General features: G+C 36.5%; 2 protein-coding genes across 2 annotated transcripts; both read left to right on the forward strand.

Moving 5' to 3' along the window:
• The first annotated feature begins 1,829 nt into the window (after positions 1-1,829).
• gck (glucokinase (hexokinase 4)) lies at positions 1,830-13,313 on the forward strand. Its single transcript, XM_030144593.1, has 10 exons — positions 1,830-1,968; positions 3,923-4,085; positions 4,192-4,346; positions 5,063-5,182; positions 6,578-6,673; positions 6,760-6,859; positions 9,127-9,310; positions 9,841-9,996; positions 11,130-11,363; positions 13,166-13,313. The coding sequence occupies exons 1-10, from the start codon at positions 1,888-1,890 to the stop codon at positions 13,311-13,313; spliced, it is 1,437 nt and encodes a 478-aa protein (XP_030000453.1). The 5' UTR covers positions 1,830-1,887.
• A 4,854-nt stretch (positions 13,314-18,167) lies between these two features.
• On the forward strand, positions 18,168-21,301 carry myl7 (myosin, light chain 7, regulatory). The gene is made up of 6 exons (XM_030144594.1): positions 18,168-18,264; positions 20,518-20,593; positions 20,714-20,818; positions 20,901-20,979; positions 21,067-21,115; positions 21,197-21,301. The coding sequence occupies exons 1-6, from the start codon at positions 18,229-18,231 to the stop codon at positions 21,299-21,301; spliced, it is 450 nt and encodes a 149-aa protein (XP_030000454.1). The 5' UTR covers positions 18,168-18,228.
• The last annotated feature ends 315 nt before the right edge of the window (positions 21,302-21,616 follow it).

Raw genomic sequence — 21,616 nt, forward strand, 5'->3', positions numbered from 1 at the left:
CTCACAGAGTTCTACAAAAGAGTTCAAACGCTTTTTCATCCATTCAGACAAACCACAAAAGCAGTTTGTGATGGTCCAAAAAAACAAACGTCACCTGCTCAGACATTTGTATTGTAGGTTGCACATCTTGGAATTGTTTGGACCTGGAACCAGGAAAACAAGTGAGGGTTACGTCATCACCTACCACCACCTACTATCCCCATTGGGTAGGGGGCGGGCTTCTCAGGCAGCATGACAGCATCTAATTGGCCAAATATGTTGACATTCAGAGTGTGAATGCACACCCATAAAATGTAGGCTATATTTATCAAAATTAAGTCGTATTTGGGGGTCTATCACAAGTGTTGATATCACCATAATGATAATTTTTTGATATATTTTAGTGCATAATTAGTGTATAAGTATTTTTTTTCTTTAACATCCACAAATAGAATTTTCACAACTTCTAACCTCAATGCAGACAAAGCCTTGCTCATTCCTTGGGATCTCTGGTGGCCCCCTGAGGGGAGCGTGCCCTCCTTGTTAAGAACCACTGATATACACACTAGTGCTGTATACATCAGTTTTATGTCATACTCTTCCTAAATAACATTTTAAATCTGTTTAGTGTTATGCATATATTCATCTTTGTTTTGGATTTGTTCTAACACTGATGAAAATTCCTTTGTTTAACCCTTTCATGCACAAATTATGAGAACCTTAATCAAAAAAATTTTTCCTCAGTGTTTTTATTCCTCTTTGGGCATGAAAAAAAACAATGCAATTGAAAATTTTCATCTGAAAAATAAATAAAAATAAATAAATAAAATAAAAATAATTTAAAAAACATTTAAAAAAAATACATTTAAAAAATAATGAAAGAAAAAAAAAAAAATCTTATGAACCTATTTTTCATAAGGTTGCAAAAATGTCCGTTCAGCTGGACACCACACGTTTAATTTTTGACGCACAGAAACATGTATTTACTGATAAATTGGGTGAAAACTATGGGGAGGGCTTGTGATTCTGGGGGTTTATGCTCAGGAGAGATCTACATAATGTTACCAATTCATGTCAGAAAAGATATGTAGTGTCTTAAAACTTTAATAAAGATATGTATAAAAAAAAAAATAAAATGAAAGAAAAAAATGAAAAGAACAACAAAATCCATGAATATACAAGAGAACAGCTGTAAAATAGCTGTCCACTGTAATGACCAGTATGCATGAAAGGGTTAATATTTGAATTCATCTCACCACAGGCTTGCAGTTTTGTCTTTTTTTTTTTTTTTTTTTTTACATTTTTGTCCAGTTCTGAAATCCAGTAAGTCTGACTTGTTATTTCATGCAAAGTTGGTAGTCAATAGTCAGCATTGTTCACAACTGTTATTGCTCTTTTGGTCGAGTAAAAATTGCAGTGATTGTGTCATATGTGTTTTTCTTCACCTTAGTTCAGTCATGATAGATCAGGACTCATAGATTCTACAACTGTGAGCTTAGATTTTAGTGGGTTTATGTTCAGTTTTTTGGGCGACTTTTAACAGAGGATGTAGGCCTAATCATTTTCTATATTCGGTAATAATGTGGACAAATCTCAACTTCTTGATTTTATACTTTTAAAACCAGGTCACATAGATGCTTGTCTCTGTCTTTCTGCCCTTTTTTTTTAAAGGGTTGCAGCTCTACTTTGTGGTCTGTGTTTGTAAACTGGTGTGTGTTTAACCAGATGAGGTGAGGTCGGGAAGGGGTGGGCAGTTTCCGTATATTGCGACCAGCCCACCTTCATCTGGGCATAAAAACAGCTGAGCGGTAGTTACACTTCACTGACTGTGCACACACACAGGGTGGACACACACTCACCGCATACCTAGAAACACACACCGAGACTCACTTAGTTAAAGCCGTGAAGATGCCGTGTGTCAGCTCTAGTCTGGGACAGATGGTGAAGATGCCTTGTAGCTACGACTCGGTGATTGAAAACATACTCATGGTAAGACAAGCTTTTCTGACATGAGAGGAAAGTGTATTTTGTGTGTAAAGTAGACTTTTGCTGTTATGGATTTAAGCATCCAGTGTGACTGCCATGTGACTTAAATGCAGGTTTCACATACAGACACTTCTATGTTATTTCATAAGAAACTGAGTGGATGTGATACAATAAATGTCATCTGAGTCAGAATAATGAGTTAATATCTCAAGTACTGCTTTAGTATCACAAAACACTGAAAATGAGCATCTTTGTTCTAACAAGGAAATGTCTCAAAATAACACATTGTTTAAAAAAAAAAAAAAAAGATTTTGGCATCTCAAAATGATGACAATTATCAAAAAAATTATAAGAGATCTTGTAAAAGACAATTTAACATCTAAAAGGACAAAAAGAACTCATATAATAAGAAATAAGAAATTATCATCTAACAATGGTTGGAAAAAAAAGCCTTGTAAAATAACTTAACACCTCATAAAACTGAGAAACTAAATTACGAGTACTTTAATCAAATGTGCAATAACTTGTTCTACCTCCCAGTACTTTTATTATTATTTTTCTGTTACAGTACTCTATTTTACAAGTGTGTATTTGTGTCTGTCTGTGCAATAACTGTTTTTATATGTTTTAACTGTGTGTATGCTTTGTTTCTGTTCATGTCTGTTTTAACTCCTTGACTCTGGGAAACGCACAAGAATTCCAGTGTACCTATACTGCAATGTATCTGTGCAAATGGCATATAAAGTCTATTCTATTCTATTCTATTCTATTCTAATAACTTAGTATCTCAATGTAATGATTTAATCTGAATCAATTCACTGGCACATTTTTAATATATATATATAATATATGTAATATAATGAGTACAGATACAGACGCTAATGTTTAGTGTTTTTCTCCGCTACAACTGTATGTAGAAACTGTTTGGCAGAACATTAGAATCCTTTCTCCTTTCTTTATTCTGTATTTCTGTAATATATTGTATATACTAAAATATTAGAGATGATCTATAAAGAAAAAAAAAATTGTTCCAAATACCATTCAAGAGTTTTTTTTTAAATTAAGAGAGAGTAATTATAATTTAAGAGGTCTTTATATTTTTTTAATGTACTAAAGTGAGGACAAATGTGAAATGTAAGCGAATTGAAGTTGTTCGCTTCTCTGACAAAGTTCAAAAAATGCCTTAAGTATAAGATCATTCAGGAATATTAAGTGCAGACGGTACATGTGTTTTTGTTGTTACTGATTCTTTTGTTATAATGACAATGCTCGATGATGTACACGTTTAATTTAATGTAAGCGGTGTGTCAGGTGAGAAGGATAGGCAAAAAATAAGCTTCTGCTTCTGGCCTATTTCTTTTTTTTTGTTTTTTGTTTTTTATGTTTATTGTGGTTGTTGTACTATGTGTGGTAATTACTGTACAAACCAAGAAACATAAACCATTCATTCATTCATAACACAAAATGATTACAGTGCTTTTCTGTGCTGAATCATTTTCTAATAAGTACAAGTTATGATTAACAGCATGGTTTTACATATTCACCTGGCACATCGGATAGGATGTCTCTTTTAATGTTTTTAATGTTTTAATGTTAAATATTAAATTTTACCCTATTTTGATTATTCATTTATATTGACATACACAATGTTGTTTTATTCCGCTCCTTCATTTCGCATTGATCTGACAGCATCATGTTATGTTATTTCTGCCTTCTCCACTATGATACATTCAAAGTTAGACATGTTTTCATGTTTGTTGTACTCATCTGTTTGTGTTGTGTTGTTTGCTATGTTTTTATTCTACTGTTGTGCACTTTTGCCTTCTCTGTCAAAGCACTTTGTAAACTCAGTTTTTAAAGGTGCTTTATAAATAAAGTTATTATTATTATTATTATTATTATAGCTCACTGTCCCCTGTGCAGCTCCCCACATAATGGGCTCTACTTTCGTTTAAAGGTGGAGGAGATCCTGTCCGAGTTCCAGCTGAACAAGGAAGAGCTCAAAGAGGTGATGAAGAGGATGCAGCGTGAGATGGACAGAGGACTACGATTAGAGACCCACGAGGAGGCTAGTGTCAAAATGCTTCCCACCTATGTCTGCTCCACCCCCGAGGGATCCGGTACGGCTGTTGTTGAAATCCATCACAAATAAATGAAAACAAGACGTAATCATAAAGTGACCCTTTGTTAGCTCATACTTGCATTCAGATGTATGTGTTATGTCAGAGGTGGGTGACTTCCTGGCTCTGGATCTTGGGGGCACTAACTTCCGTGTGATGCTGGTGAAGGTGGGTGAAGACGAGGAGGGGAGCTGGAAAATCGAGACCAAAAACCAGATGTACTCCATTCCAGAAGATGCCATGACGGGGACAGCTGAAATGGTGAGAGGCTCTATCACAGGGGTGTCAAACGTGATGAATTTGCAAAGTGTAAAAATTAGACTGAAGAGATTAACAATTAAGGATGTCAAACTGGTTTGAGTTCAGGTTAAACATATAAAACAATAGGATCTAAAGTAAATATATTAACCTATAAACAAATAATGACAACTCAAAAATGTTCTCTTTCTTTTAGTGCAAAAAAATAACATTAAATCATGAAAGTATTTACATTAACAAACTATCCTTTAACAATAAAATGTGAATAACTTGAACAAATATGAACAACCTGACATTGGGGGGAAGGGGGGGTGGGGGGGTGTAATTTGTAAATGTAAATATTTTCATAGTGTATGTTAATTCTTTTGCACTAAAACATTATGACTTATTATTTATAGGTTGTTATGTTATTATTTTACAAGTCTGGCCCACTGGAGCTCAAATTATGTGGAACCTGAAAGAAAATGAGTTTGACATCCCTGCTCAAACATTTCCAGTGCAAAAACTTTGAATGTGTTTTACTGTTCTTGATGGGGTTTAGTGGGAAGGTGTAAGTGTAGAGTTGATATGTTTAAATGAATAATGTTAAGAAAAAAAAAAACTGTAACAGATGCAAAACATTTCAAAGAGGTCTGCTCTTCTGTCAACTAAAGAAAACTGTACTAACATCAATTTTATTTATTTTTTTAATCTTTCACCATGTCTCACTCTTTCTGCAGCTTTTTGACTACATAGCTGAGTGTATGTCAGACTTTTTGGACAAACATCATATCAAGCACAAGAAGCTTCCTCTGGGCTTCACTTTTTCCTTTCCTGTAAGACATGAAGACATTGACAAGGTAAGACCCTCTGTAGTACAGTATGGAAGATTGTGTTTGTCGTTGCAATGAATAACAAGTGGTGCCAGGCACAACAAATCCCACCCATCGCACGTATTGTAGCTTATTTTGGCATCGATCCAGCTGGTGTCATCATGTCTATGCATGTGCTGATGTCAGCATATCAATTCCCTCTTCATGTGTACCAAATCTGAAGTAAACTGAAACAAAACTGATGTTTTCACAGACATGTGAGATTTCACCCATTATAAGTAAATGGGAGAAAAAAATCTATAAACCCAATTTAGTATGAATTTAACCAATAGTTTTGCTGCTAAAGTGTGAACAAACAAACAAACACACAAACCTAACCGAAAAACAAGAAAAGCACTCGGACAGCGCAGACCTCCGCCAAGACAGATCCCCCCCGATCACCACCAAAATTTAATCATTTCTTCCTTGAGCCAGTATCAACATTTCCTAAAAATTTCATGAAAATTCATCCATAACTTTTTGAGTGATCCTGCTAACAAACAAACACGCAAACAAACACGCAAACACACAAAGCAAAGCGATCACAATACCTCCTGGTGGAGGTAACATTATCCCTTGCCTCCTCTTAGAGGGGGTGGGGTAATAAAAACAGCCCTATGAGCAAAAATAAGTTAGTAGTAGAGTTAGTATCTTAAAATAATACCTAGATGTCTTAAATACTGATGATACTTCATAAAAAACAATACCTTTTTTAAAGACCCAGTGCTACTTTTTTGGCAGGTCCCAATAATTTTTTAAATCTCTATTTAAACTTTCTTAAGCGATTTATCACCACTGATTATAATATTATATTGCATATTCCACGGTTTTTAGATTTTTTCAGTGAAAATCAGGTTTTTCCCTATTTTTAATTTGCTGACCATGTAGATGTTCAGAAATCCTCAGAGTAAAATTGATGGGTATTATATCAACAACAGAGAAAACTGAAGAAAAAGAGACTTTTTTAGCAAATAAATCAATAACTGAATGTAAAAACAAGTATCTTCATCTACTATCATTAATCCAACTCCATGGGCTTTAGTGGTGAATCAATGCTGTAGAAGATGACGGTGTTTCCACGGTAACTATGGAGCCTCTGAACGTCCAAATAGGTCATATCTGATGAACATGAGAAGATTAACTGTATTTCACCTGAATTATTTCAACGTACTGATAGGTTTAGTGGTTCAGAGGTTAAACATTGTAGATCAGTAGATGATTCTGGTTGTCAGTAGCTCTCTGGGTCTTTGAGGATGAAGATAGTAAGTTCTGGATCTACTGGACCACAGACAGAAATGGGCTTCCATACCACATTCCTTATTACAATCATTATAGTTGAGATAATGTGGTGCATACTGAGTTTGTGGTTTTGTCTTTTGATAGGGGATCCTGCTCAACTGGACCAAAGGCTTCAAAGCCTCTGGAGCAGAAGGGAACAACGTCGTGGGTTTACTCCGAGACGCTATCAAGAGACGTGGAGTAAGTTGGTTTTGTAATCAATCAATATTAGACACATTTAAAAACCTGAATGCTACTAACTCTATTTGTACAATGTGATGTTTTAGGAATTTGAGATGGATGTGGTTGCCATGGTGAATGATACTGTAGCCACAATGATTTCCTGTTATTATGAAGACCGCAGCTGTGAAGTGGGCATGATCGTTGGTAAGAAAGAGGACACACACAGACAGGAGTTGAAGAAACAAAAATATGAATTAGGTGTGTTTCTGTATATCGGTTTGGCACCATGAACTAGACTGCCTTGTGTTGTCAGAAGGTGGTACTGAGGACAGTGTTCCACGTAAATGTAAGAAACAAAGTAGAAAAATAGAGCATTGTTTATGAAAATGATGAGGATTTGTCACCTCATCACCTGGATTAAATAAAAGTGTGTCCCATTATACACATTCACAAAACCCAATCCAAGGAAGTGTAAAAACCTTTCTGACAAATTTAGTTTTTTAAAATTTTGATGTTTCTTAAATGCAGTATATACACTAAAGTATTTGGATTTAGTATAATACAGTTTTATATTGGGATAAATATCATTGCATTGGCTAGTTTGGTTTAAACTTTTATCTTTGCTTCCAAAATGCCTCAGAGATGGTTTTGACTTAATTCTCTCAACATTGATTTTTTCTTCATTTTTATCCATGACTATGATTTTAAATGTTCTACCTCTAAATTTCTACAATATTTTTCATCCTGACTGGAAATAATGAGAGTCTACCATTCTTCCATCAAAGTTTAAGGAAATATTAATGTTCATAAACGATATGACTACAGCTGTAAAATGTCCCGTTGATACTAATTTGAGATGTAAACAAATCAGCATGAGCAAAAACATCACAATATAAAACTATATTATGACATTTGTCATTACTGTTTTGTATCTCAGACCTCTGTTAGAAAAGAAACACCTGAATTAAACGTGTCCACATACTTTTGTCCATATAGTGTATTTTCTGAACCTTCAAAATGCACTTAGTGTTGAGTAGGTATTTCATAAATAAATAGTAAAATAAATGTAACTGTTACCCATTATGAGCCTTATGGTCGCACTATAAATAAATGTACATGACATTGATTAACATAGTAATAAGCCTTGACTGTTATTTAACTACTTGTTCAATTATACTGAACAAAAAAATCAAAAAGCATCTGATTTTGACTAAATGGGCCATGGTGATTCAAAGTAAGAAACCAGAATTTCTCCACCTCATCAGGATTTTAGAAATTATTTGAACCTATGAAAAATAATGTTCCAATTTTATTCCAACACCTTTTACAGTGCATTCACAGTCTGAAGATAATATGTGTTAAGGTGGTTAATTTTATGACCACCAAGCCCGTGTAGAATAAACCCACGTGTCCAAGCCTGGCTCTGATGTGGTTCCAACATATTTGACTGTGTCTCCTTCTTGTGGGTTGTGACAGTTTCCTGCTGTAGAAACTAACAGTAAACACCATCCAGTTTGGACTGAACCCCTTTGGTACCTGGTTTTCTTTTCAGAAATATCTGGAGGAAATTCTTCATCACTTATGTCACCTGAACTGGGTGAAAGATTTAATATGTGATTGGAGGAAGTGAATATTCATGTCCAACCTCATGTCCATTACTAATTGATCATAATCAGGGGCTCTCTTGTTGACCAGAAGACTTTGCATTATTTACTCAAACATATCCCAAGCTGTTGATAAAGAGCTGAGGGTAATATGAGGTCACCAATGAGTTCTGGGCTCCAGTGAAAATGACAGCTTACACCTTTCCATTAGTTTGGACAGGACTATCGGAATTTGAATCACTTAGAATTCATCAAACTAAGAGGCTTGTGTGATATGCTTCTAATTGATATATTTTGCCTTGTGCGTTACTCAAAATCCTGATGTGTTGGAGAAACTCCAATTTCAGAATGGGAATGAACAAACAAGACTGAGGTCAAACCAAATATTTTTCTCCCAGAAGCAAAACCATAGCTGAGCAGTGTAATGTGTAGAAACATTCATCAATGGTGTTCATGTTAAACATTAATTGTCCATTATTTAATTTTTACTTTTTTTTTTAAACACTATGTACATTAGTTAGTACCAGACACATTATTTAACAAATAATTAATGGTTAGTTAGTGCTTGTTACTGATGTCAATTATGTTAGTATGTAAGATTAGAGGGAATGTTAAATGATGAACCCTTATCGCAAAATGCTGGGTATCAAAATGTTATAATTAAAAAGGGCCCTAAATATAGTCTTTTCATGTTATGTTACTTTTGATGAAGTAATTCAAACAGGTGCATCACTGGTTATATTAACAGAGTAACTTCATTACTCTTCAGAAGTTTCCTTCGTTTGACTTTTCTTCTGCTCAATGCAGAAACAGCCTTTGTTGTGTGGAAATGTGTTTCTACAGTGTGTCCTGTGTGACTTTTCACAGGCACCGGCTGTAATGCGTGTTACATGGAGGAGATGCGGACAGTGGAGCTGGTGGAGGGTGAGGAAGGCCGGATGTGTGTGAACACAGAGTGGGGGGCGTTTGGAGACAACGGGGAGCTGGAGGAGTTCCGCTTGGAGTACGACCGAGTGGTGGACGAGTCCTCGATTAACCCCGGACAGCAGCTGTGAGTCACAGGGTTCACACATGCATCCAGTCACACACAGAGGACCGCTTATGTCACATCACACAGCCCTGTCTGGAGTTATTCCAGTCATACATGATCATAAGAGGAGCTCAGGGGCCGGTTGGACAATCAAAACCAATTTGTTATTCTTTTGTTTTTTATTCAGCCCCTCTGCCCATAGTCACCTGACATTCCCTTGTAGTTGCTGAGCAACCAGCTGTTTTTCCTGAGGATGTTTGTAAATGTTCACACGTCAGAGGTGGGTTAGAGAGTAGGCCTGTCAGATGAATGAGTCCTCTCTGCTGCTTACCACAGTGGCTTCTGGCCTAATGACTGTTTACCTTCAGCATCGGCCATCCCTCCACACAGACAACAAATGAGCCCGGCCTCATTCAGCCTCTTCAGCGCTGACGTCCTCAGCTGCTCTCTCCCAAAGCACGTAGAAAAGGAAACTGTTTGCACAGGTTTTGTGCCGTGCCCATTTCCTCCTTTAAGACGAGCCTCTCTCTGACCCTATCATCATCCTGTAGGTATGAGAAGCTGATCAGTGGGAAGTACATGGGAGAGCTGGTCCGACTCGTCCTGATGAAGCTGGTGAACGAGGACCTGCTGTTTAATGGTGAAGCATCTGAAAAGCTAAAAGTGCGCGGAAGCTTTGAGACACATTACGTGTCACAGGTGGAAAGGTGAGCATTACTGAAACCTCTTCAAGCAGCATAAAGTTTACATCACAGAAAAGACTGGTTACACATTTTAGTAAAAAGTACAAGCAAAATATGCACAATTCCAAATAAGCACATCCAGAAGTAAATAATACATCCATATAATGAACTGAAAAACAACTAAACTACAAAGAAAACAAATATTGTATAAATGGTCTTGTATTAAGAAAAACTTATCTGCCAATGGGTAAACACATTTGCTTGGCTGGATTTATTAAAATAATGAAATCAAAGTCCCAAAATTAAAATTAAACTAAAGATAAGTTGTGGTTATTGAACATAAAGCTCATTTGAATATTTACTTCTTTTTAACTGAAATGCAGTATTGTTCATCTGCTGTGATATTTTGTAAACCACTGTTTTAGCTTTGGTTTAGTTCACATTTTCTTAATCTAAGATGACTTTTTAAAAATGAAATTGATGAGCAAAAGATTTCCAAGAAAGTCTAATTTTCTTTTTTACTTTGCAATGTATTGTATGACATATACATAAATATGAAGAGAAAATATTAGTACAAACTATAATTAAAACCTATTAGAAATGGAAAACATTTAAAACATTGTCCAGCTGAGTAACTAAGTCTGAGACTAAAAACTGAATAAACCTGCAATTTCGCTGCACAATGTAATGACAATAAAGCCTATCTATTCTATTCTATTCTATTCTATTCTATTCTATTCTATTCTATTCTATTCTATTCTATGTAGCACCAAAGCTAAATACACATGACCTGAAATGATGACCGAGAGACTGAACTTTGTATCAAAAATAGTGCTAATGCCTGTGAGACCCATTAAAAATGGTGCAAAATGGCTTAATCTGCCCCTTAGTTTTCTGTAAAGCTGCATGGGGTACTTTTTTTTTTTTTTTTTTTTACAAAGGTTAATGTGATAGCACTGTTTTTTACATGTATACAGCTCTTAAACACTGCTCCCAGTAGCCTTTGACAAATGGTAACATTAATGCCAGATGGGTTAAAAGCAGGCCAAGCAAAACAAAACTCAAGGAGCAGAATGATTCCAGGCCGAAGATGATGCAGATTGCATCTTGCCCCTCATTACTAAACATTTTAGATGTGTTTTTTGGGTTTTCCTCAGTGACTCCGGGGACAGAAAACAGATCTACAAAATCCTGTCCTTTCTGGGTGTGCTGCCCTCAGAGCTCGACTGCGACATTGTGCGTCTGGTGTGTGAGAGTGTCTCTACTCGCTCTGCTCACATGTGTGGCGCTGGACTGGCAGGAGTCATCAACCTGATGAGGGAGCGACGTAGACAGGAGGCCCTGAAGATCACCGTGGGCGTGGATGGATCGGTCTACAAGCTGCACCCGTGGTGAGTGATGTGGAGCAGGAAAGGAAAGAGCTGGAGATGGAACTGATGCTGCCTTCAGGTCCTGTCGGGAAGATGATCCTTTATTATTTGAAGTTAAAAGTGCATTGTGTTCAAGAGCTTTTGTTGTCATAGTGACGTGAAAAATGGCTGACACACAATTTATGGTGACCTGCTACTTGGGTAAAACAGTCTTGGATGTGTTCATTCATCTACTACAGCACTTTTTTTTTTTTTTTTTTGTAAATTGTGTACACTATTAAATTTGCAAAACCAATAATTCAATCTATCAAATTTTATTTATATAGCATCACATCATTACAAAAGTTATCTGATGACACTTTCCATTTAGAGCTGGTCTAAACCAGACTCTTAAACCAATGTACAGACACCAACAGAATCCTCCAGGAGTAAACACTTAGTGACAGTGAAAGGAAAAACTATCTTTAACAGACAGAAACCTGGAGTAGACCCTGACTCTGGAGGATGGACCACTGGCATGACCAGTTAAAGCAGGGGTCTCAAACATGCGGCCCGGGGGCCAAATGCGGCCCGCCAAAGGTTCCAATGTGGCCCCTGGGATGAATTTGCAAAGTGTAAAAATTCCACAGTCAAGGCCATGGAACTCATTTTAGTTCAGGTTCCACATATGATCTACAAGAAAATAATAACAGCAGAATAACCTACAAAAAATAATGACTCCATATTTTCTTCTCGGTTGGATGTGAAAAAAAAAAAAATTACATTATGCCTATAAATAATGACAACTTCAAATTTTTGTCTTTGTTTTAGTGTAAAAAATGACATCAAATTATGAAAGTATTTACATTTAGAAACTATCCTGAAAAATAAAATGTGAATAATCTGAACAAATATGAACAACCTAAAATGTCTAAAGAAAATTAAGCAAAATTGTAACAATTTTCTGCCTGTTACTAAGTGCTTAGTGTCGTTGTAGATTCGATCCATAACGCACATGTAGAAATGAGAAGTTGAAGCAGAATATTGTTAAAATTGCACTTATTTTTCTTAAGAAATTTCAGTTTTTTCAAGTTATTCACATCTTTTTTGTTTGAAAAGTTTGTAAAAGTAAGTATTTTCATAATTTAATGTGTTTTTTTTGCACTAAAACAAAGACAAAAGTTTGGAGTTGTCATTATTTATAGGTTATTATGCTATTATTTTACTGGTCTGACCCACTTTACATCAAATTGGGCTGAATGTGGCCCCACAAAGAAAATGAGTTTGAGACCCCTGAGTTAAAGGGTTAAAGAAAGAGGGACAAAGGAAGAGAGAGCGAGGGAGAGAGAGAGAGAGAGAGACTGAAGGGCGGAAATGGGGGGGATACATGGATACACAACAAACTGTACTAGAACTGTTAAAAACTAGAACTGCTGTTACTAGTAGAACTACCTATAACTAGTACTGATACACATAACTGTTAATACTACAATTCCAAATACAAGTACTAACAGTGGATATACTACTACTGCAGCTGTTAGTACCAATAACAGAAACCTCTACCATCCATGGAACTATATAATAAACACTATCACAAAAATCATCAGTTAACAGCAGCAGAACGTTAATAAAAGCATAGTTTATCATTGGTCATGAATCCCTTGTTGCTCTTCACCATGATGAAAAGGTCAAAGGTTATTTTCATCTTGTGTATCAACATGTTTTTCCCAGTTCTCCAGTGGATACAAGGGGGCATTCATGTGTAATTTTGGAGTTTGTAACTAGTTTGAACCATCATTACTGTAGCTCATGATGACAGAATTAAAGTGCTGTTTGTGTCTCAGTTTCCGTGACAGGTTCCACAAAGTGGTGAGGGAGCTGACGCCTCACTGTGAGATCACCTTCATCGAGTCGGAAGAGGGCAGCGGCCGCGGGGCAGCTCTGATCTCCGCCGTGGCCTGTAAGATGGCGGCTTGCATGCTGACACAGTGAAGGGTGCTGGAGTGTGGACTGAGCAGTCTTCATCTGGTGAAAAGAGCCAGACTGAACTCTGAGAGTGAAAGAGGTGTGGTCTCAGGCTGGTGTGCGGGCGGATCGTCACCGCTCCACTAATGTACAGACAGAATGTACAGAAATCCTATAGTCTCAGTTTGGTAGAATTAGCGTAAAACATCTACTAATGGCAGTAAAAAAAAAATGTTTCCGAAGTTGTCGAATAAGTTTCCTGTTGCATCAGATACATCCGGCAGTAGAACAGCTGATTTTTTTATATCACTTCCTGCTGATAGTGATATAGTGAGGATGGACTGGCCTATTTTAAAATGGCTGTTGTATTATTGATCATAGTGTAATATAAGCTATAAAGTGGTTTATGTACAACTTAAGTATTATTTTTTATAAGTGCTGTTGTAACCATAACATCAATCCATTGCTTTGTTTGTGTAGTAACTTCTGGTTCAATGCAATGTTTCTGTTATTTAAAACTCGGTGTGCTAGGCCATAGAATGCATTTTTTTATAGGTGTATCATGAAATGTGATTTGATTGTGAACTATAAATAAAATTGCCTCATTATAAAGTATTACACTTTGTGTTCATGATCTTTGTTTTACATTTTGCTGATTATACCAAAGTTATGAACAGTTAGAAATGAGATGTAATGATGCTGAATAACACTGTGATTTTGTTCATAGTCCCCAGTGTGTTAACATTCCATTTATGATGTAAAAACGTCCAAATATGAGCAGAGAATGAGAGGAGCAACTATTCATAGTGGTGTTTAATCTTCATTTAGTTTCTTTGTTCAAACCTGGGACTTTTACAAAGTACAATTAATTCAATTGTATTGTGCAGCTTGAACAAAAAGACCAAAAATATTTTTTTAAAAGTCAGTTTTACAAAAATAGTCCTGATCAATTCATGGAAATAAACTGTATTTAGTATAGAGCCCCTTCAGTTTGTGCCCAAGACCAAGAGACTGTTACAGTCAATGATGAAAGACAAGTAATCATTGAATTATGCCGCCGTTGACTGCTTTAACCTCCCACTGTCTTCTGTGGGTCAAAATGACCCCTTTGCAATTTTACCCCCTATCAAATGGATCTAGGGATCCATTTGGGAGTTGAAAGAGCTGGCTCCCTAAAAAGAGCTGAACTTCCCATCACTAACGAGGAATAAAAATGAAAGGAAAAAAAAAGTACTAATGTATGACTTATACGTTACGTATTCAGACACGACTTTACGCAGTCATGGCTGCGCCTGCTTGTTTACAGATACATAAACATTTTCTATGCATGAACCAAACCACTGAAGCAACTTCCTAGTAATGTGAACCACGTTTACTTACATGACAATAAACATAACTCTGATTCTTCTGTGTTATATGCAGCCTCTATCTATCTGTCTATCTATCTATTGTCGCGGAAAAAATTATTAGACCATCGAAAGTCATCAAAAACAATGGTTATGCAATCAAGTACTAACTCCTGTGTGTGTCATGTAACTAAAACAGACAGAAAACATGGAATGCCTAAAAGCACTGTTTTTGGCAGTACAATGCCATAGATATTGATGTAAGAACTGAAGTGGCTTTGGTTATCAAGAAAACATAGAAAATGGCTAGATATCAGCTCTGAAATTAAACTACTATGAGCTATTTTTGTTATCATATTTGTCCAAACAAATGTACCTTCAGTTGAACCAGGCATTAAAATGAACAAGAAATTGAAGAAAACAAGGGTGGTCTAATAATTTTTTCTGAGACTCACTCTATCTATCTATCTATCTATCTATCTATCTATCTATCTATCTATCTATCTATCTATCTATCTATCTATCTATCTATCTATCTATCTATCCATCTTTTATCTAATTTTGGGAATTCTATTCATAATCCTGAAAAAATTTATTCATCATGGAGGAAAAATGTGTTGTTGGATTGATGTTAAAGGATGAATGTCACAGAAAGATTAGGCTGGCCAGCACCATAAAAATTCTGGGAAATCTTAGCTCCATTTATGTCACTGACTCTGGTGAAATTGGGTCAACTGACCAGCTCCATCCAATTTCCGAGAAGTCTCTACTACAGGCATCAACCTGAGCCAGTTCTGGGAAATCTATAATTATTCTGTCTGAACCATCATGCAGTTCCACACCCTAGTTCAAATATCTCAAGTATTATCATAACTTGTGCAATAATCAATGCCATTATACTGTTAAAAATGCCATTTACACCTATGTTTGTATACAATTTGAAGAAAATATAGTCATGCAATAAAAAAACAAATATTAAAAATAGAACCAGTTCTATCCCAAAGCTAAAATTTTGTGCACAACATCTTAAAACATATATGAAGACATGGTAAAAATGTCAAAATTTTCATTCACTGGCCACATGGTAATTTGGGTGCTCAAATAAAGAGTATTTTTGTGAAAAACTGAAATCAACCCATTTTATTCATTGCCTCACAGCAACACTTTTCATTGAAATGTAGTCTTTTTGCAGTACATTGTTGTATCTTGACCATAAGAATCCATACAAAAAAATGAGGTCTAACATTCATCCATTATGGCACAGTACAAGCCTGAAGAGAGAGGACATTTGGAAGAATTAGCCTTTTCCCCTGATTTCAAGGCCTCATGGACCAAACATGAAGGCACCTACAATTATTCTGATGTAACATATGGTCTTTTCAGGGGGATTTCACCCCAGACAGTAAGTTTCAGCAGTGTGGCTTGAATACCTAAAGATTTTTCACCCTCACGTGAACATTTTTGGAATGAATGAGGAAACGCTCCTTAAAACATATAGCCTATCCAGCCTTGTCATTTTGGAGCTGTTGGAGGAGGTCAGGGCAGATCTGGATCCAGTTCTCCTCAGTGCTGCTCAGAGGCATCTCATCCACTGTGCCCCCACCTGTTTTATTTGCTGACGTTCTATTATGCACCAATTTTTTTTGTTCTTCTTCTGACGTCTTGATATCTTCTTTTCCACTTCATCCACTGTTTGCATCGTTACCAACAGCATTTATTTTTTCACAGATTTTCTTCCAGATAGCGTTCCTTCTCTCTCTTTTTCTCCTCCTTTACCCTCTATCTCTAACCCCAACTGGTCAAGGCAGATGTCCATCCTCCAGGAGTCAGGGTCTGCTCCAGGTTTCTGCTGTTAAAAGGAAGTTTTTCCTTCCACTGTCACCAGTCACAAGTGTTTGCTCCTGGAGGATTCTGTTGGGTTTCTGTAAATTGGCTTAGAGTGCGGTTTCGACCAACTCGATATGTAAAGCGTCATGAGATAACTTTTGTCATGATTTGGCGCTATATAAATGAAATTTGATTGATTGATTGCTTTGTGCAATTGTCAGATGTCTTTGCTGTAGCTCATTTAAGTGTTTTTCTTCATCTACCAACACCACTAATTCTATAGGGTTGAATTTAGCTTTGCACTTTCATCTCTCCAAACTCGCCATGCTGCAAACCAACAAAAAACACACAAAACCCTTTGCAATTTTACTCCACCTCACTGCCTTCATTGGGTCAAAATGACCCCCTTTGCAACTTCACCCCCCCCCCCCCCCCCCCCCCCCCCCCCCCCCCACCACCACCAAACACATACATAAATGCACACACACACACACACACACACACACACAGGCCCCCCTGTCTCATCTGGAGACTGTGGAGGGTCTGCAGAGAGTGACAGTTGTGTATCAGGGTGGGAGTGGGTGGGTTCTGCAGTGTATACAGTTTTGATGGGGGTGGGGGGGGCTGGCTTGTCTTGGACACGGCGGGGGGGGGGGCTCCAAGGAAAACAGGTTACTACTTTTATGGAGTATAGGTACTTAGTCTTTTGTAAACGGTGACACAATTCAAACAGCATCAAAAAATGATTTGTCTCTGCATTTAGATTCCATTGGACACGGCAGAAGGGCCACAGAACAGTCAAATGGTTAAAACAGAGATAATAAACAACAACAGAAAGAAAACAAAAAAACACACAGCCATTAATAGTGAGCAGTGATAAAAGTTGGAAGTAGTTCCCAAACCTTTTCAGCTCAATTCCCAACATAATAATTTTATGTCTCCTATTGAACCAATTTTACAAAAATACTAGAGCTTTCATAATACCCACATTCTTACTGGCTCATCCACCATTAAATCTGCCAGGAAGTTTATGTTTTTTCTCTCATCTTGTCACATCTTTTTCATTGTTTTTGTCATGATTCCTTCCACATCATTTGTATCTTGTGTGTGTGACTTTTCTTTTTCATTTTTATCTTATTACATCACATAAACAAGGATCACAAAGTCAGTAATGTGCTTTTCATTGTATTTCTGTAAAAAAAAATTATCAGTTTGAAGGGGAGTCAGTGACTGCATGTAGACCTCCATGGACTTGTCAGAGGTCACTGTGACTCCTGTCTCCTTCCTCCATCTTTCTCTGGGCTTCATATCTGTATTTTCCAGTTCAGAGGAATCCTGTGCTTCAGCTCTTATCAGGTCTGTGTCCATGGCCATGTAAGGGACTCTGCTGTGTCCACTGTGGGCTATTATAGGATGGCAGCAGATAACATGGCTGATACATAAAACCCACCCCAGGACTCCCCCAGGATAGTCCACCTACCAGCACAGAAACATGGTAAGTCTGAAAGAACACTTTATATTCTCTTTAAAATACTACAAAAACATCCAGTTTGTGTGGTCTGATGTAGATAATTTTGTTTAAAAAAAAAAAAAAGGTGTGAAGGTTGCAGTTTGAGTTACACTAGTATAACAGTTGAAGCAGCTTAGAGCATCAGTATATTTGTATGAGTGTTTAATCCATGTTTCTGTGCTCCTGATCTCAGGCCAGTAAGAAAGCCTCCAATAAGCGACAGAGGGCAGGGCAGAAGTCCTGCTCCAACGTCTTCTCCATGTTTGAACAGTCCCAGATCCAGGAGTTCAAGGAGGTACAGTATTTCATATCACCAATGTACACAACTACTGCAAAATAAGTGAAAAAAAAAAACAAAAAAAAAATTAAAAACATGTTCATAAATCAACCTTACAACCCTTGCAAATGTTGCATTGAACATAAATGCTGTAATTTAATCATATGGTCATTGTTTTGCTTTATGTTCCTCACAATAAAAATAAAATGAGATTATGCTGTAATTTTTTTTTACAATTAAATACTGTTAAGTCTACAGTTGTACCCCAAAACATTTCACAGTTAGTAGGCAAATTTGTGCAGCATTATGGGAAAATGTATGTCATTTACAGTACCTAACTTTATTTGTCAAAACTATATTCACATATAGAGAAACCACACATTACATAATAAAACTGTAGTTACATTTTGAATAGTTTTACTATTAAAAATATATGTATTGGAATACTTTGAATATTTATAAATTAATTGACTTATTTTACCAAATGGTGGCTACAGTATTTTTTAACTTTATTTTCAGAACAACTAGAATGAGGCAAATGTTTGGCTGTTTTTACTAAATTAAACAATTCAATCATGTTTATAATCTGTACAATTCATTTGTTTATGAGAAATAAAAACAAAAACCTAGAAAATTAATAATGTGGTTGGTTGCTTAGCACAATGTGTCATATGATTGACCATTTTTTTAGCTAAAATATGAAAACTCTTCTGCATTATGTGCTTTGGTTACACACACTTTCATAAGTGGGTCATGTATACTTAGCACCATTAAAAACACACAGTCCAATCATGTGGTGTAATTTCCAGAAAATACTTTCCTCAGGTGCCTATTTTGTATATGTTTCTCACGAGATGAATAACACAGTTTACAGCTGTATTTTTTTCATTCCTGACGCGTGCAACGTCAGTGTTTGGACTAATCCCTTAATGTCAGACACTGAGTTGAATCTCTTGTACAGAGTCACGCTTGACTAGTAACTTTAGGTGTGGTCAACAGCCGATACAAAGGCAGCAAAGAAAACAGCCAAATGTTTTGCCAGCTCAAAATGCCACAACTTACGATACAACACACGTAAAACGCCATTGGTATTTTACGCGCAGGTCTGAGCCGTGGTGAAGTCGTTCACCATCTGCGCTGCAACAATCAGTCGTCTGAGTGATCGGATCCCTCAGGACAGGATTATGAGACTTAGTTCCATGCATCATTGCTGCACTGCTTGTTTGGAAGCCAGAGGTGGACACAAGCAATATTGAATGATGACACTTTCAATTTCTGAGTACCTGTATTCAGTGACTGAATAAACTTATGCTCATCACAATTTGTCCACAATTCATTCACTAATGACCAATACTTCCCTCTTTAATATGAAGGTAACCCCAAACCAATTCATTTAATATATCTCCAAATATGCATATCAATGGCCAAAATACAAAACCTCCTATCTGAAAAAATCCCTTTTTTCAGGAAATGAAAAAAATGTGGATCTTGGAGGATTCTGTTGGGTTTCTGTAAATTGGCTTAGAGTCTGGTTTTGACCAACTCTATATGTAAAGTGTCATGAGATAACTTTTGTTATGATTTGGCGCTATATAAATAAAATTTGATTGATTGATGGTTTAGTTTTATTATAGTATGGTCTTTGTTGTTGTTGTCAGGTGACCTTCATGTTATAAGAAAGGGCTGGATTATCTTGCAGATAGACTGAAAATGTGGAGTCATCCTTGTTCTCACCATTTAATGTGAAAACTCAAAATCTAAAAATTTGCAGATAGGAGGTTTTGTTTTTTGGCTATTCTGACCCGTGCGTTTTTAAGGGCGCTAAATATAAAAATTATTTTAGGCCTTATTATTATTATTTTTATTGATTTATTAAATTCTTCATATTTTATTTATTTTGAAAATTCCTCGGGAAGCCACTGGAGAGGGAAGAAAGAGTTGAATGTGGGTTAAGAGCCATGGGTGGCTTTCACACACATTAAATGCAAGTACTACATTTAAGAAGGATACATTTTAAAGCAGGGGTAAGTAAGTCATAGTGGCTGCCTACCCCTTCTTTACAACATATAAATCACGTATGTAATATTTGCCTATAATACATGAGTTTAAAGATGATTTCTGTGAACTGTTGAAGTTTTAAAGACCTCATCCGATCACACTGTTCCAACTGCAACCTGTTCTGGAAAAATGGGATTCATGTTATTGATGATGAATGCTTTTCTCATTGTGAATAATCAGTCTTGACTGTTTTCATTGTGTTTCATCCAACAGGCCTTCGGTTGCATCGACCAAGACAGAGACGGCGTGATTAAGAAACAGGACTTGAAGGAAACCTACGCACAACTGGGTAATAGTAAAGCAAGGAACATGGAGAACTCACCTCAGTGATACGACTTGGTGTTCTGGTTCTGGTGATGTGTAGATTTACTCTGTTTGTGTTTTTATTTATTTTTTTATGCATTATCAGGGAAGCTAAATGTGAAGGATGAGGAACTGGAGGAGATGCTGAACGAGGGGAAGGGTCCAATCAACTTCACAGTCTTTCTCACGCTTTTTGGCGAGAAACTCAATGGTGGGAAATTTGCATCACTTTTTTTCCCAAGTTCTTTTTCCTTTTCCCTCTTCTAATTAATTCAGGAACTCTGTTTTCCCAGGTACTGACCCCGAGGACACCATACTTGCTGCCTTCAAACTCTTTGACCCTAATGGGACAGGATTTGTTAATAAGGACGAGTAAGATGCATTCTATTAGTTTACTTGGTTATTACATTATAATCTCAGGATCTTATTGTATATCTTCTTTTTTGTGTCTTAACCCAGGTTTCGACGATTACTGATGAACCAAGCTGATAAATTCACAGCAGAAGAGGTTTGTGTTTTTGTTTTTTTTTTCTAGATCTAAGTTTTTCAAGCTAACTAATATAAGATATTCTTCATTTTTTCTTTCCAGGCAGATCAGGCATTTGCACTTGCTCCCATTGACCCGGCTGGCAACATTGACTACAAGTCTCTTTGCTACACCATCACACATGGAGATGAGAAGGAGGAATCCTAAACACTGTGTCCATCATGTCACTATGACGGCACTGAACATTTACACCAGTGGAAGATCTTTTCTCTTCTAATTTGACAAATAAAACAATGATGTAAAAGTGTTTTTGTGTGCAGTTGACAAAAACGTTTTCAGCATTTTGTAAATTAAATTTTAAATGAATTTTTGAAAAAAAAATTCTGTCATATCCTGATTTTCACACAATAAACTCCAATCAGTGCATCATATTTATTAATATGCGACTCCAAACTGTGAATTATTGTGGTTTCATTGGGATTTAGTTTTGTTTTGCTGTTAATGTGTCTTTTAATGCATGTG

The sequence above is a fragment of the Sphaeramia orbicularis genome, chromosome 9, assembly GCF_902148855.1.
Source record: "Sphaeramia orbicularis chromosome 9, fSphaOr1.1, whole genome shotgun sequence".
NCBI lineage: Eukaryota > Metazoa > Chordata > Actinopteri > Kurtiformes > Apogonidae > Sphaeramia > Sphaeramia orbicularis.

Excerpts from the sequence above, each read along its gene's own strand:
- gck (XM_030144593.1), top strand. The coding sequence starts at position 1,888 with ATGCCGTGTGTCAGCTCTAGTCTGGGACAGATGGTGAAGATGCCTTGT. Across the intron at positions 4,347-5,062 it reads TGACGGGGACAGCTGAAATG|CTTTTTGACTACATAGCTGA; the intron begins GTGAGAGGCTCT and ends CTCTTTCTGCAG. Across the intron at positions 5,183-6,577 it reads GACATGAAGACATTGACAAG|GGGATCCTGCTCAACTGGAC; the intron begins GTAAGACCCTCT and ends GTCTTTTGATAG.
- myl7 (XM_030144594.1), top strand. The coding sequence starts at position 18,229 with ATGTTTGAACAGTCCCAGATCCAGGAGTTCAAGGAG. Across the intron at positions 20,594-20,713 it reads GGAAACCTACGCACAACTGG|GGAAGCTAAATGTGAAGGAT; the intron begins GTAATAGTAAAG and ends ATGCATTATCAG. Across the intron at positions 20,980-21,066 it reads GGATTTGTTAATAAGGACGA|GTTTCGACGATTACTGATGA; the intron begins GTAAGATGCATT and ends GTCTTAACCCAG.